Below are 16,029 nucleotides of genomic sequence, written 5' to 3' on the forward strand. Positions count from 1 at the left end.
TTCATCTCCTTCCAGTTTTCTTCTCTTGGCTCCCTTGTTTGTTTGCAAGTTCTTCGGTTTTCGTTGTGATTTTCGTCTTTGTCGGTGACATGAAATTTTTAATCGTGTTGGAGTTATTCTTCTTGCTGCTAGAAGTATAAGATTTACATACAAGTTGATCTTGAACCATTCATTGCCTCTAGATCTATCGACCTAGAGATTTTCTTTATCAGGGGCATAGATCAAAGTATTTCCGATTTAAATTGTAAGTTTTATGGCTATGACTCTTAAAATGATGCTCTATGAAATCTATGGTTCAATTATATTCATGGGAGCCATATTTTCTTTATAGAAGTTCATTATGACTTTGCTTCTCTCATGTTATTACTTCTGCTTATTGATTTGAGACATGTTAGGTAAAAGAGTAGGATAACTCTTATTCAACCTTTTTTAATCGAATTTTTCGCTTCTACAATACGGAAAGGACACATATGCACACAAAAAGACAATTCCTGCAGAAAATTCAGACAGTGACCACATGTGCTAAACGAGACACAAAGACTCTGACAACCACCGGTGCTAGTCCTCGGTCATATACTCGTAGCTTACAAGTTGCTCTGGCAGGCCAATCGATGTAAATCGTCAATAAACAACGTACTTAATAGTGTAGGCTGCAACCTAATCCACACTTCCACAGTGTAGGGGCTAATTAAGAGTACCTCGCAGATATCGCATCTTTGTTGAGTTCTAGCTTACAGTCCAGACATGGAGCATCTTCCCGTGTCCTTCCTTGTACCCTTCCTCCTCCTCTGTCTTAGCCTTAACCTTCTGCACTTCTGCGTCGCCGGCGACGAGCAATTTGTCTTCTCCGGCTTCGCCGGTGCCAACCTCACCATCGACGGCACAGCCACGGTCACCACGGAAGGAATCCTTGAGCTGACGAACAACGAGGCCCATGTCAAAGGCCACGCGTTCCACCGGGCTCCGCTTCAGTTCAAGGAGTCGCACAATGGCACGGTGCAGTCCTTCTCGGCAACCTTCGTCTTCGCCATCGTCCCCGGCCACCCCTACAGGATCAGTACCGACGGCATGGCCTTCCTCGTGTCCCCGACGACGGACTTCTCGGATGCAGCGCCGGCTCAGTACATGGGCTTCCTCAACAGCGCCGAGATCAACCGCACCTTCGCGGTCGAGCTCGACACCGTCCAGAACACCGAGCTGCAGGACATCGACGGAAACCATGTCGGCATCCACATCGCCAGCCTCTACTCCCTGAAATCTCACGCTGCAGGATTCTACGACGACAACGACTGTACGTTCAAGAACTTGAGTCTTGATAGCGGCAAGGCCATGCAAGTTTGGGTAGACTACGATGGGAAGGCAAAACAAATCAATGTCACTCTGGCTCCCATGGGAGTGGCCAAACCATCAACGCCGTTGCTCTCTAACATCTCCGACCTATCAACTGTGCTCACGGAGCAAGCATATGTTGGTTTCTCCGCCGCTACCGGACCCATCATGTCGCGGTACTGTGTGCTCGCCTGGAGCTTCGCCATGAACGGACCTGCTCCAGCCATTGACTTCAAAAAGATGCCAAAGCTGCCTAATTCTGGCCATAAGATCCTGTCAAAGGTCTTGGTGATTGCACTGCCAATAGCAGCTTTTGCATTAATCTTTGCTACATGCATTGTGGTCATTCTACTGGTGCGGAGGCAGCTGAGATATGCTGAGTTGAGAGAGGATTGGGAGGTTGAGTTCGGGCCGCACCGGTTCTCGTACAAGGATTTGTTCAATGCGACCCAAGGATTCAAGAATAAGAACATAATCGGCGTAGGTGGGTTTGGCAAGGTGTACAAAGGAGTGCTTCCAAAATCTAAATCTGAGGTTGCCGTGAAGAGGGTGTCCCATGATTCAAGCCAGGGGATAAAGGAGTTCATCTCTGAAGTTGTCAGTATTGGTCACTTGCGGCATCGCAACCTAGTGCAGTTACTTGGTTATTGTCGACGAAAGGGGGAACTACTTCTGGTATATGATTATATGCCAAATGGTAGTCTTGATAAGTACTTATACGGCAAAGAGGGCAAGCCCATACTCGAATGGGCTCAGAGGTTTCAGATTATCAAAGACGTGGCTTCCGGCTTATTCTACCTCCATGAGAAGTGGGAGCAAGTGGTCATCCACCGAGACATCAAAGCAAGCAATGTGCTCCTCGACGCAGGAATGAATGCACACTTGGGTGATTTTGGCCTCGCAAGGTTGTACGACCATGGAACCGACCTACGAACCACTCATGTTGTTGGCACCATGGGGTATATCGCCCCAGAGCTAGCACGCTCGGGCAAGGCGTCCCCTCTCACAGATGTCTTCGCCTTCGGCACATTCCTTCTTGAGGTCACCTGCGGCCGGCAGCCGGTCAGCAACAGCGTGCAGCACGGCCGGAAGATGCTAGTCGACCGGGTGCTCGAGTATTGGCACAGAGGAGCTCTCGCGGAGACGGTGGATTCGAGGCTGCAAGGCAACTACAACTCTGACGAGGTATGCATGGTGCTGACGCTTGGACTAATGTGTTCACACCCGTTTCCCAGTGAAAGGCCTACCATGCGGCAAGTCATGCAGTACCTCGATGGCGACGCGCCGCTGCCGGAGCTGACGCCGGGGAACATGAGCTTGCTGAGCATGATGCAGAACGAAGGGTCGTTCGACCAGTCCGTCCTGCAGTATCCGTGGTCTGGGACCAGCATGGGCACAACGACGACACCCGGCATCCCAGTTGGAAGATGAAGATATATATGCGTGGATGGTATCTCAACTTCTCAATTGTGTGATCACTCTTAAAGCCTACCAAAACTGTCACATAATACCTGTGCTGTATTTGATCACTCTTGGAAATCCACATGCGGGGTTCACCTTGTAGACCCATGGATCATATTGGTTTGTCGTTTGTATGTTGCTTGGTATTTTTGTGAAGTCCATTTTCCTTGCCACTGAGTTGGCTTTGAGGTTCGTTGTGTGATTTCAATTTTTTTCTGGTACTAGCTCGAAATGTGCTATTTCTGTTTAAGCAGTGCCTGACGATTTATATATTTTTTTAGTACACCTGACGTTTATAGTTGGGAGAAGATAAGGTGAACGTTTGTTTCATCGGGACTGTTTGATTTGTGAGCGCAACTAGGACAAAGTAGCGATCGAGGAGTAACAATCAATAATACCATCGATAGGAGACATCTCGAACGTAACTCTGTATATATGTCATACAACACACATTATTCACCATACAAGATCATGGATAAAAACAAAGAGTTCCACATGACATGCCAGAGCCATCCACGAATAAGACATGCACGAACATATATAGATTGATCACAGTTAAACATGGTCGACGGCAGCAGTACTGGTACCGTCCGTGCGTCGAGCCTACTGAGTAGGATGCAAATGAGATGATATTTTCTAAACATCCGATTATCCAAAGTGGTTTAAAGCAAATATGCGATGACTGGTATTCGTGTTCAATACTGTTTGATATTATTTGTGTCTAATTCTAGATTAAAAAAATAGGATATAATACATGATGACTGTTATCTGTTCGAAGTATTCAAATATTAGATGTTATAAGAAAATCTATTGTGATTTCATAAAAAACATAATCACATATAGGTAGATTATCACATATCCGTAGACAAATAATATTGAATGATTTTGTTTTTACATCATACCGATCACTCTCTCTGCTCATTTTGATTGCACCCCTATATTGTTTTATATGTTGTGTAGAGATGCAAATGAAGTGAAAAATATTCATCTATCCGACTATCCACTATAACTCCAACTCCGAGAAAAAAATATAGAATAGGATACCAGATGAAAAAATAATTATCCAATACTATTCGTATATGATTCTAACTAAAAAATAAAATAAAATATAGAATAAGCTATATCTACTTATATCCGATCCGATTACATCTCAACACATAGGGTCATGCCATCATGGACGAGCAACGCACTACGTAAGAAACCATAAAAATAGACAAGTCATTAGTTACAGCTGCTGAGTACATGTCACTAATACACTATTAATGACGGGTTAAATGACGACCCGTCACTAATGTGTAGCCCGAGTTGGGACTCGGTCAAGACTCGTCACTAATGAGGGGTCATTGGTGACGGCGAAGGAACAACCCGTCACTAAAGATAGTAGTAACGGGTCACTTCAAAACTCATCACTAATGATGAAATCATTAGTGACAGATAAAGAGAGCACACTCATTAGTGACGGGTGACCTCAAAACTCATCACTAATGATGAAGTCATTAGTGACGGGTATAGAGCGCACACTCAGTAGTGACGGGTTACCTAAAGGCCCGTCACTAATGAGTCAGTCATTAGTGATTGGTAAAGAGGACACGCTCATTAGTGACGGGTCATAAAGACATCCATCACTAATGGTTAACTCATTAGTGATGGCCTTTAGGTGATCCGTCACTAATGACTGATCGGATCTCGAGTCATAACTGGGCGGTAAAAAATTTATAACTTTTTTATTCTAACTCAGATGGGGAAAAGCTTTATATGAAAATTGTAGCTCTTGGTGAGGTCTACAACTTTATAGTTGATCACTTTTTTTATTTTAAACCATATAAATGCACAAATAAATATATAAAGATTATCGAAGGAACCACACACAGGGTCATAAACTAAAGTGCTAGATCTAGTGTAGAACTAGTAGGAATCATTGAAAAAGACACACATAGGGTCACAAAGTTGAAAATTACAAATTCAAATATTTTTATGGTGAGTTTGGTAACTTGAATTGATGAAACACCTGCGCAACACTAACTTTCAGATGTTGCACTATGTCTCCAAAATATTTTTTTGATGCATCTCCTCATTAGCTTCGAAAGTAGAAGTTAGACGTCGAAATCAGACTTCATATGCAAAAGTTATGACTATTTTACTAAACACTGCACGAGTTGGATATAAACTTTTCATACGAAGTCGGATGGAGACAAACTTTATATGAATATTGTAGAACTCGACGAGATCTATAACTTTGTAGTTGAATTTTTTTTATTTAAGATCATTTAGATGTTCAAATAAACATTCAAACGTTCAATTAGAAGATGTCAAAAGAATAGATTTTACTATTATACTCAACAATGAATGAGAGGTGAAATGGTTAGAAGGATCACACGCGCGGAGCTCACTTCTAAGGTTGTGAGTTCAAATCCTGGAATCACGTGACTTGTGAATGGTCGGGTGCGGTCGGGTGAGCAGTGACTTATCGGGTGTTAAAAAAATTTCAGATCAAAAATTATTTATATTTTTTGTTTTTTAAAACACATATCCCATCACTAATGTAGAGTTATTAGTTACGGGTCAGTTCTAGACATGTCACTAACTTGTAGTTATTAGTGATAGGTCATATCTAGATCTATCACTAATATATATTATTAGTGACGGATCCAGATCTATCACTGATAAATTTATATTAGTGATATATTAAAAATAACGGGTAAAATACTCGTCTCTAATAAAAATTATTAGCTGTCGCTAATATGAATTTCTCAGATAGTGACGCCTAGGGGAACGCTATCAGGTTACCGTGGTGGGTGATGCATGTTTTCCAACGAAGCGAAATGTACGGCTGATTATAATTTGAGAGGTGCTGAAAATTAGTACCTTAGGTACCGAACACTAGTTATAATTTTGGTACCTCTTGGTACCTCAAGGACTATAAAATGGCTTAAACTAGCATGGTATCTGAAGAGCTGTTGCCTACCGCCTATAAAACGGCTGAGATCGATGATAACAGTGCAAATCAAACAAAATAAACGAAGCAAACATGCACACACGGACACAGATCCTCTGTATTAATGATGATTAATGCAGAGGATTACTGTTTGCACAGTAATATGAGTCTGCTGCTACAGTTCTCTGCATTAATTAATCACTGTTTACTGCGGATTACTGTAGATACAGCGTTTGATTCTGCTGTAGCGCGAATCTGTACTGTAGCACCAGGTACTGTATCTTTACTGTAGCGAGTGATCCAATCCATACACCTCTAAATCAAGGGCTGTGGAGTGCTCCTAATGCACTCCACTGTAGCTCTCTGCAGTTGCCAGTGGCAACTGCAGAGGATCCGTTTCCTGCACACACATAAAGAGACTCGTCATGGAGAGTTGCAAGAAGGCAGTCGGTGTGGTGGCGCTGGTGGTCGGACAATAAGCAATTATATCCGGCGAATATCCGTATTGCTGCAAACTTATTCTTATTCGTATCCTGCAAAAGAAATTTAGATATTGTCTCGATTTTATTCGTTTTCCAATTGAATGTTGATTTTCTTACTTCATTTGTGCTTTGTTTGATACAAATACCGGATGAAACGGATTCTCTATTTCCATTTCACATTCCGTAAGCAATTTTAAAATTAAACTTTCTTATATTGCAGAATATTCGCATTCAACCGAATTGACATCCAAATTCGTATTTGGTACAACATTTGATCCGCATTCGTATTCGAGAATATTTAAATTCATAGTATTGAATATGTGTCAAATAATTGTATGTAGTTAGTTACATATTGAACTTGAAGTTGTATTATTAGTACACCGTGAAGTTAGAATAGGAATCCTGTAATCGGGCCTTTTTATAAATATGAGAGGAGTGATGTTGTTATAACCATAACCGTATAGCGACAGGTTCACAGGGGGCGACGGTGGTACTACCGAGACCTCGAAGTGGCTGGTGTCTGGTGTTGGAATCATAGGGAGGAGCACCTGTAGTCATGCATGGGATGTAAGCTTTGACTGGACCTCATTAAAAAAAACAACATGTCTCTGGTGTCGTCCATCATTTCGATAGATCAATTTGTTGCTTCTACTGGCTATTATCTTAATAAGTGGTACTAGAGTCATGATTGGATTGGATCTAAAGACGGTGTGAGGAATATCACATAGACACACAAGTGGTGCGGGGAGGACATGGCGAAAGGTGGAGTATGACGGCGGTAGGTGCACGTATGGCCGTGGTAGGTTGATGTGAACGTCGGCGGTGGCTAGGGTTTCTAGCGAGATGCTGTCACTAGGGGCAACGTGGATGTCCTCGCAAAGGAGTCGCGGATGCACGGCGCGAGATATGCGTTAGGGGCACATACACCAGAGTCTTTAATGCATGTGGCTTTGAAGGCGACGTGCACGATGTCCCAGCGTTCGATGCAGACAGTGCCATGAAGGGCATATGCAGTGAGGCTGAGAGAGGAGGTGCTCGTGGGTGTGCTACAGAGGTAGGCCACATACGCTAACTTGTCACGCGTGATGATCGTAGTGTGCATTGCGTCTGTGCGTTGCTTCCAAGCCGCCAACAACATGGTTCCTGCTAGGATAGAGGAAGGGCACGCAAGGACCTAAGAGCATCTCCAGGAGAATTGCTATTGCCCACGCTATCCCGATTTTTGGCTAAAAGGGTCAAAAATTGGTCTCCAACAGAAACGCTATTAGGTCCACTACTTTGGCGCACATTTCATCCCCATCCTCTCATATGCCACATCTGCACGAGTGTCTGTCCCCACACCATACCCCAACCACCCCGTGCACTCCCGCCACCACCCCGACTAGCCCATGACCAGGATGAAGCCGCGCCGTCCCCGATCAAAGGTAGGTCCATTTTCCCCTCACCGGCCTTTTTTTCCTTTCCCGTTCTCCCTGATCTATCTGGAGAGTAGGAGCAAGACTGAAAAGGGGCTCAGGGCCGCCCATACCCATGCTGGAAGTAATAGCACTTTCAGATTTAATTTAATTTAATTGTTGATATAAAATGAACAAGAATGGATGCAAATAATCAATAATGACTATGTTCTGACTAGCCCTGACTAAATTCGACTAGTCTTGAGTAGGATTCGACAAGTCTCAACACATCTCGACTAGTGCATGTTCTCGAGAAGATATTCAACTAGGTACTCAACCAGTAGATGTACTCGACTAGGTACTCGAGTAGGATTTACATACGTACCTGATGGCGATGTGAGATGTAGATGCCCTCGTAGTGTCGATGCTCGATGCAGTAGATGATGATAAAGATGAAGTAGTTGATGCAGAGGCCACCGTGATGTCGATCCAGTAAGCGATGACAAAGACGAAGTAGTCTAAATAGATCACAATGATGTAGAGGAAGCAGATCATGAGTAGTCACGATTAGCGCTTCATAAAAACCTTATTCGCCCTCTCCCGGTGTTGGATCCCAAGGGCGACGGGTTTCGGAGACCCACTCTCCTGTTCGTCGGTACACGCCAGCGCATCGGGATGGAGTAGACTACGTGCAATGGCGCAACAGAGAGAAATTGGAAAAACCCTAATTGCATGTGGTGTCTCACGTCTCTCCTTTGTGCGGCGGTTGACAGATATATATAGATGGAGAGTCACGTGGTTGAGACACACAAGATCGAAGATGGTTACGCTGCCACGATCGGGGTCTTGACTAAATGATTTCATTATATTTATCCATTTGCCCACGCAACAAAAAGAAAAAACCGCAAAAGGAGGCCGGACCTGCGCAAGCCACTGGACCCGATTTCTGCGGACCATTCACAGGGTGTCATGCGCCCACGCCCTCCGCCCCGCCCTGGCCCCGGTCACGATCATGTCCCGGCAAGGCGAGCAAGCGTGCACGTGTGTTCTTCTAGTCCTCTCATCCACACACGCTAAGTGGGTCTACATCCACTTTTATTAGCAAGGTGGGACTAAAGAAATACACATCTCCCTTACATGGTTGGGCTTTTGAGATTTATTTGGAATTATACAAATATAATGAGCTAAGCCCATATATTCTAACAATCCCCCATCAGACCTCAAAGTCTCACGAAGATTTGTCTTTTTCTCAATACTGTTTGATATACCAGTGTTTCAGTGGAGACTGTTAAGTTGAACATCCATATAGAAACCAAGCTACAGTTATTCACAATTTGGGCAATGGACTAAGCCTTGAATTGCAAGTCTTGTGCAAACAAGTTTCATTTAAAGTCATAATTAATACTAGACTGCCAATAGCCTACCCCGCGAGTGGAGCATATAAGTCATACTATATGGTCTCTTCATGAGTTTATTAGAGATCACCCATGTCTTCATGAGTTTATTAGAGATCACCCAAGTCTCATAGACTACGGTCAACAGTCATACTCATATAAGTGTGTTCTTTTAAGAATGCCCTGTAAGTTAGTATCTTCACTAATTAAAGTCAACAGAACACATTAAGGCAATAGGCAATCTGCCTTACAGATTTCAAGAGCCTTGCATCTTTACTCGAGTGAGTTGTATGGTACTCTCTTTCAGTTAACCAATAGCTTGTTCTTCCCATGTTCTAATTCACGGGTTCTCTGATCACATAGGTTGGGTTAGCACTACTGTATAACTCACATGGGTATCTACCCATCTCCTTCAATGCATTATCTATCACATTTCATGATAGTCCCTTTGTAAATTGATCTATCAGATTTTTAGCCGTTTGGATATAATCCAATGTTATCACTCCAGAGTTTCTCAATTTTCTGATAGATTTCAATCTTCTCTTTACATGTCTCCAAGATTTCATGTTGTCCTTAGAACTATTCACTTTGACAATAACTATTTGATTATCATATTTCATAAGGATAGCCAATATCGGTTTTTCGACCACTGGCAAATCCATCAAGAGCTCACGCAGTTATTCTGCCTCAACAGTGGATGTTTCTAACACTGTGAGTTCTGCTTCCATGGTTGATCTCGTCAATATGGTCTATTTGCAAGACCTCCATGGTAGCACGAATCCCCTCTTTCTTTCGTTTAGAAGAGTGTTGGACCTCCACAACGTCAAACCATAGAACACATCTCACAATAGCACCACCAAGAGTGAATACATATCCACTTGTGTCATTTATCTCATCAATATCGGGTATCGAATTTGAATCACTATAACCATCCAGTACTGATGGGTATCCAGTATAGTGAAGTCCAAAATTAATAGTAACTAGCAAGTAGCGCATGACTCGATCAAGCGCATACCAATGATTATCACCTGGGTTAGAAGTAAACCGGCTCAGTTTGCTCACAACAAATGAGATGTCAGACCTTGTAGTACTAGCTAGGTACATGAGTGATCCGATTATTTGGGAGTATCTCAGTTGATCCTTAGTAATTCTTTTATTCTTTCAAAGTATTAAGCTAGGATCATAAGGTGTTGGAGCGATCTTGTTGTCCATGTAACCAAAGCGGCTCAAGATCTTTTCTACATAATGAGATTACAAAAGTGCAATTCCATTCTCACCTCTAATCAACTTAATATTTAAGATCACATCAGCCTCTCCCAGATCATTCATGTCGAAATTTCTAGACGATATGATTTGACCTCATTAATCACATCAAGATTTGTTCTAAAAATCAAGATGTCATCAACATATAGGCACATAATAACTCCCTCATCTCTACCATGGTGATAACAACTTCATTAACAACAAAGCTCGTAGATGTTAACGTTCTATCGAACTTGTCATGCCGTTGCTTAGGAGCTTGTTTGAGGCCATACAAAGATTTCAGCAACTCACATACCTTATCCTTCTGACCTTCTAGTACAAACCTATCAGGGTGATCTATATAGATTTCCTCATCTAACTCTCTATTAAGGAAAGCTGTCTTAACGTCTATCTGATAAATGATAAGACCATGTGAGGCAGCCAAGAAAAGTAGTACTATTATCATGGTTAGTCGAGCGATAGGTGAATAAGTATCAAAGAAATCTTTGCCTTCTTTTTGTCATAACCCTTAGCCACAAACCGAGCCTTATACTTTTTGATAGTATCATCAGACCTTAGCTTCTTCTTGAACACCCACTTACAACCTATGGGTTTAAAATCATAAGGTTGATATGTGACTTCCCAAGTCCTATTGGCGAGAATGGAATCCATCTCGCTACGAACAACCTCCTTCTATAGTTTGCATGTGGAGATGCATAACCTTCTGAAATCGACAATGAAATCATCACCAAAGGAGTCTATTGTCCTTTGTCTCTTAATCCTTTTCGGAGCCTCACTGTCATCCTCCTCAGGAACTAGCTCGAGTGGTTGCTCAGAATACTCGAGTGGTGTGATAGGTTTAGAAATTATCTCAGAGATTTGACTAGAAATATTATGTATATCCTTCATAGGAAATATGCTCTTAAAGAAAGTGGCATCTTTAGGCTCCATAATTGTATTGACTAGCATGTCAGATACCTCAGATTTAACTACTAAAAACATATAGGCAATGCTGTGACGAGCATATCCCAGAAAGACACAATCCACTGTCTTAGGTCCCAACTTGCGCTTTTTAGTTATTGGTACATTAACTTTCGCCAAGCATCCCTAAGTGCACAAATAAGAAAGTGATGGTTTTCTCTCTTCTCATTCTTCATATGATATTTTCTCCTTATTCTTAGTCAGAACTCTATTTAGAATATGACATGAAGTCAACAAGTCATCCCCCCATCATGCCTTAGATAAACCCGTAGTGTCTAACATGGTATTAACCAAATCAGTCAGGGTACGGTTCTTTCTCTTGGCTACCCTGTTTGATTGGGGCAAATAGGGAAGTATTCTCTCATGAATAATTTCATATTCCTTATAGAATAAGTCAAAATCACTCGGGAAGTACTCTCCACCATGATTTGACCCAAGTCTTTTGATTTTTCTTTCCAATTGATTTTCAACTTCTGATTTATAGATCTTAAAGTAGTCTAGAGCCTCATCTTTAGATTTCAAAAAATACACATAAAAAAATCTAGATGCATCATCAATTAAAGTCATGAAATATCTTTTTTCACCATTTGTCAACAAACCATTCATCTCACAAAAATCTGAATGTATGAGTTCTAATGTTGTCAAATTTCTATCCTCGACTGCCTTGTGAGGCTTACGAGGTTGCTTAGATCACACAAAACTTCGGCACTTAGAACCTTTGATAATGGAAAAATTCGGAATTAAATTCAATCTAGAAAGTCGAGTCATACAGCCAAGTTTATGTGACATAACTGTGAGTGTCAAACACTAGCCTCATCTCCATTAATATTGCCACAGATATGGTTCACAGATTTATTGCTAAAATCAAAAGGTGAAAAGCAGAACAAATCTCCGCACTCATAGCCTTTACCAATAAAAGTCCATGTTTCGACAGAACCACTTTATTGGACTCAAGTACCACCTTAAGCCCATCTCTATAGAGAAGAGAACCGCTAACTAGATTCTTGGTTATTGAAGGGAGACGCTGCACGTTCCATAGCTGCATAATCTTTCCTGAAGTAAACTTCAAATCTACCGTGCCAACACCATAAATAGGAGCATGAGACCCATTCCCCATTAAGACGGAAGAGTCTCTAGCAATATGATAAGAAGAGAACATTGAACTGTCAGCACACACGTGTACATTAGCCCAATACCAATCGACCAACTGGTAGACTGATTCACTGAAAGAACAGTATGTAGATTATCATGCCCACTAGTTTCATCTCTAGTGTTGTCGATGGCCACATTGATAGACTTTGGTTCATGTGCGGCAAGATTGATAAACTTTGCTTCGTGTGCGGTAAGACTTGTTCATCTTATTCTTTTTGAAGTTGGTGGTTTGTTTGGTCTTGTTATTTTTCCCTTTGTACTTGCCATTAGAGGACCGTTGCACCACATTTGCGCTAGACTATCCATCGCCTCCTTTGTTATGCACATCCTTAGCTCAAGCTTTCTCCTCAACATCAAGAGACGCAATTAGACTCTCAACAGAGATCTCTTGTCCCTTGTGTTTTAGAGTTGTGAAAAAAAGATTCCTCCATGAGTGAGACAATTTGGCAATGATGCCCTCAGCCACAAACTTGTCGGGTAAGATACACTTTAGGAGCTCGAGTTCTTTTACAATTGTCGGAGAGTGAACTCCTATCGCAGGGATCCCGAGAGACCCCTTTTTAGAGATTCGGCCGGGGGGATGATCCTGGGAAAGCTTGTTTGGGGAATAAGCAGGAACGGAAATAAATGCGATGGCTAGTGGGAGACGATCACCCTAATGCAAGAAAAAAGGGGGGACGCCGGGTGTTAGACAGGTTCGGGCCGCACGGAGGCGTAACACCCTACTCCTGTATGAGTGCTATATTTATCCTTGAAGGAGATTCTTCAAGGAGGTATCTGGTTCTAAAGGGAGAACTGTTTACAAAGAGCTTGAGGCTCTTATGTTCTAACTTAACTTGAGCTGGTTCGAGTGTCCGTCGATCTATCTTTGGCCTGGTTCGTCGGAGATTGTTGGTTGTCTGGTGGTCGGGGGCTCTTGCTCTCTCTTTTTAGTGTTCTCCATCCTTTCCTTTTATAGGCGCGCCGACCTCAACATATCCTGAATGGGAAAGAGGGGACGCGAATGCCAAGGTGCCACGGAGAAAGGCGTAATCATTTCATCTTGGCGAAGTGACAGGGGCGGTGGAGAAATGCGGCGCGCATTCGACCACCAGCCGCTGCGGAAGCCTCGGGGCGCCCTAAAAGGGGCCCACCGGTCAGCCTCAGAGGTGCCCAGTGCGCCCACCCTGTCTTGTTCTTCTGCCAGGGCAGGGTGGCAGGCGGAGCGCTTCGATTCTGGCAACGTTATCCCGAGGCACCTGGATGAAACGGGACGGGACCCATGCATTTAATGGACCCACGGCCCCCTGCTAGTGCATGGCAGGGTCTGACACTGGGGCGTGGGCAGCTGAGAATGTCAGGATGTCAGGATGTCAGACCGCGCGTGCCTATTAAATGCGGCATTGGGCCTTTGACTGGATGACACCCTGACGACGGGACCCTTCGGGTCGTTGAATGATCTTGCGCGAACCTTCGGGGCACCGAGTCCTCGGGGGCTGCCATGTGCAGCCCCGAGCACTCTCTCCCGAGCACTTCGGTGGGACCTTCGGGCACCGAGTCCTCGGGGGCTGCCACGTGCAGCCCCGAGCACTCTCTCCCGAGCACTTCGGTGAGACCTTCGGGGCACCGAGTCCTCGGGGGCTGCCACGTGCAGCCCCGAGCACTCTCTCCCGAGCACTTCGGTGAGACCTTCGGGGCACCGAGTCCTCGGGGGCTGCCACGTGCAGCCCCGAGCACTCTCTCCCGAGCACTTCGGTGGGACCTTCGGGGCACCGAGTCCTCGGGGGCTGCCACGTGCAGCCCCGAGCACTCTCTCCCGAGCACTTCCTTTTTGGTATTTGGGCTCTGCGGATCATCAGGGAACTAGGGTGCTCGGGAACCAGAAGCGGCGACCCCGAGCACCTTCTCCCTGGTTCTAAATACACCGACAGTAGCCCCCGGGCCCGTTGGTAGCCGATGGGACGGAGACTGCGAATGGGCCCTTCGTTGCGACCGAGGCCAAGGCTGGCGCGGACGCCATGTGGCAAGCTTTCGAGAGGTGGCCCTTGCGGACCTAGACCTCAAGTACGTTCCAACGGGAAAATGAGTGGACGCGTGTCCACACAACTTCCGAAGGGCATGATAACCATACGGGCGGCACGCGCGGTCACCGCGCAGATCGAGGAAAATACGCCTGGCAACCGCTGACATCGCGCGATCGACGGGAGATTCGCCTGACAGTTGCGTCGATCGAGGCGACGCTTCGCCGAGCGAACCGTCTGGGGCGGCAGTTTTTGAATTTTTGAGCTATAAAAAGGGGGAATGGATCGGACCGTTCCCCTTTTTTACGCTCTCTCGCACTTGCGCTCCTGCCTTCTTTGTGCTCCGAAGCCCTCAGGAAAACTCCCAGGCGACCGGAGCGTTCTCCCTTCTCTCTCTCTTCACCACCAAAAAACACCCTCTATCCTGACGAGATGACGAGGGTTGGAGGAGGTCGCCGGGACAAGACTTCGGACAGCATCTTGCCGGAGTCTCGTCTGAGGAACGAGGAGGCGGCGGATAAGATTAGGAAGCTGTTGGTACCGGAGGGTCAGGAAGGTGCCGTGGTGGTGAGGCCGGCGACTCTGACGCCGGTGACGACCGTCCCTGGGCGGACCGTCCTCTTCACCTCTTTCGTGGCGGCAGGGCTAGTGCCACCGTTCTCCGCCTTCTTTCTGCAAGTGCTGGAGACGTACGGCATTCAAATGGTGCACCTAAGCCCCAATTCCGTCGTGGCGTTGGCGGTCTTCGCGCATCTCTGCGAAATGTTCGTGGGGGTGATGCCGTCGGCGACGCTGCTTCGCCACTTCTTCGTCCTTCGGCCGGTGGGGAAGAAGAGGGGGCACTCCACGGCGGACGTCGCGGGGTGCTGCAACCTTCGGCTCCGGGAAGGCCTGGGGGACCATTATATTCCCCAGGTGATGCGTAGCAAGTGGGAGGAATGGCGACGGGACTGGTTCTTCGTCGACATCGACCCCCACGAGCGCCTCGAATTGCCAGAGAAGGCGGCGGAACCTCGGCGATCGACGTGGGAGGCGCCGCCACCAGAAGATGCGAGACTGAAGCCGGTGCTGGAGCGCATCCTGGAACTGCGCGAGGGCGGGCTGACCTCAGTCATGGTGGTTGTGGACTTTCTGCGTCGTCGGTTGGCGCCCTTGCGAGAGCGGGCCCGACCAAGCTGGTTCTACACCGGGCCGGAGGACATCACCAGGACCCAGATTGGCGCGAGCTGGGATCTCGGGCAGGCGGAGCTGCGAGGGATGACCCGAGTGATCACCGGGACGGAGGACATGAGCCGGGCGGAGCTCCCGTGGCCGGAGATGGCGCTCTGTGCCAATCCCAACCGGGTGGCCATCATGGCGGGGCTGCCGGAGTTCGATGCCCAGGGGCCCGTGGACCGGCCACGAAGCCAGAGTCCCGAGGCCTCCGACCTCCCCGGGCTGGAGGAACTACTTGGCGAGGAGGTCGCTGGTAGCTCGGCGCGGGCTGGCGACGGGGCCGCCGCAAGCAGCAGCCGCCGTGCCGGAGAGGAGGGCGCCACTGAAGTCGTTGGGGAGTTGGCGCCGGGAGACCGGGGAAAGCGTCCCCGGGCCTTGATCCTAGTGCCAGACTCTCCGCCGTCGCCGACGGCAGCGGCGGCATTTCCGGTGCTGGAGCCGCGC

The 16,029-nt window shown here is 46.0% G+C and overlaps 1 protein-coding gene across 1 annotated transcript; it reads left to right on the plus strand.

Moving 5' to 3' along the window:
• The first annotated feature begins 371 nt into the window (after positions 1 to 371).
• Positions 372 to 2,983, plus strand: LOC133893696 (L-type lectin-domain containing receptor kinase SIT2-like). The gene has a single exon (XM_062334788.1). The coding sequence runs from the start codon at positions 745 to 747 to the stop codon at positions 2,758 to 2,760; it is 2,016 nt and encodes a 671-aa protein (XP_062190772.1). The 5' UTR covers positions 372 to 744; the 3' UTR covers positions 2,761 to 2,983.
• The last annotated feature ends 13,046 nt before the right edge of the window (positions 2,984 to 16,029 follow it).

Source organism: Phragmites australis, chromosome 15 (assembly GCF_958298935.1).
Source record: "Phragmites australis chromosome 15, lpPhrAust1.1, whole genome shotgun sequence".
NCBI classification, from domain to species: domain Eukaryota; kingdom Viridiplantae; phylum Streptophyta; class Magnoliopsida; order Poales; family Poaceae; genus Phragmites; species Phragmites australis.

What these genes read in the sequence shown, in the direction of transcription:
- LOC133893696 (XM_062334788.1), top strand. Translation starts at nt 745, where the DNA reads ATGGAGCATCTTCCCGTGTCCTTCCTTGTACCCTTCCTCCTCCTCTGT.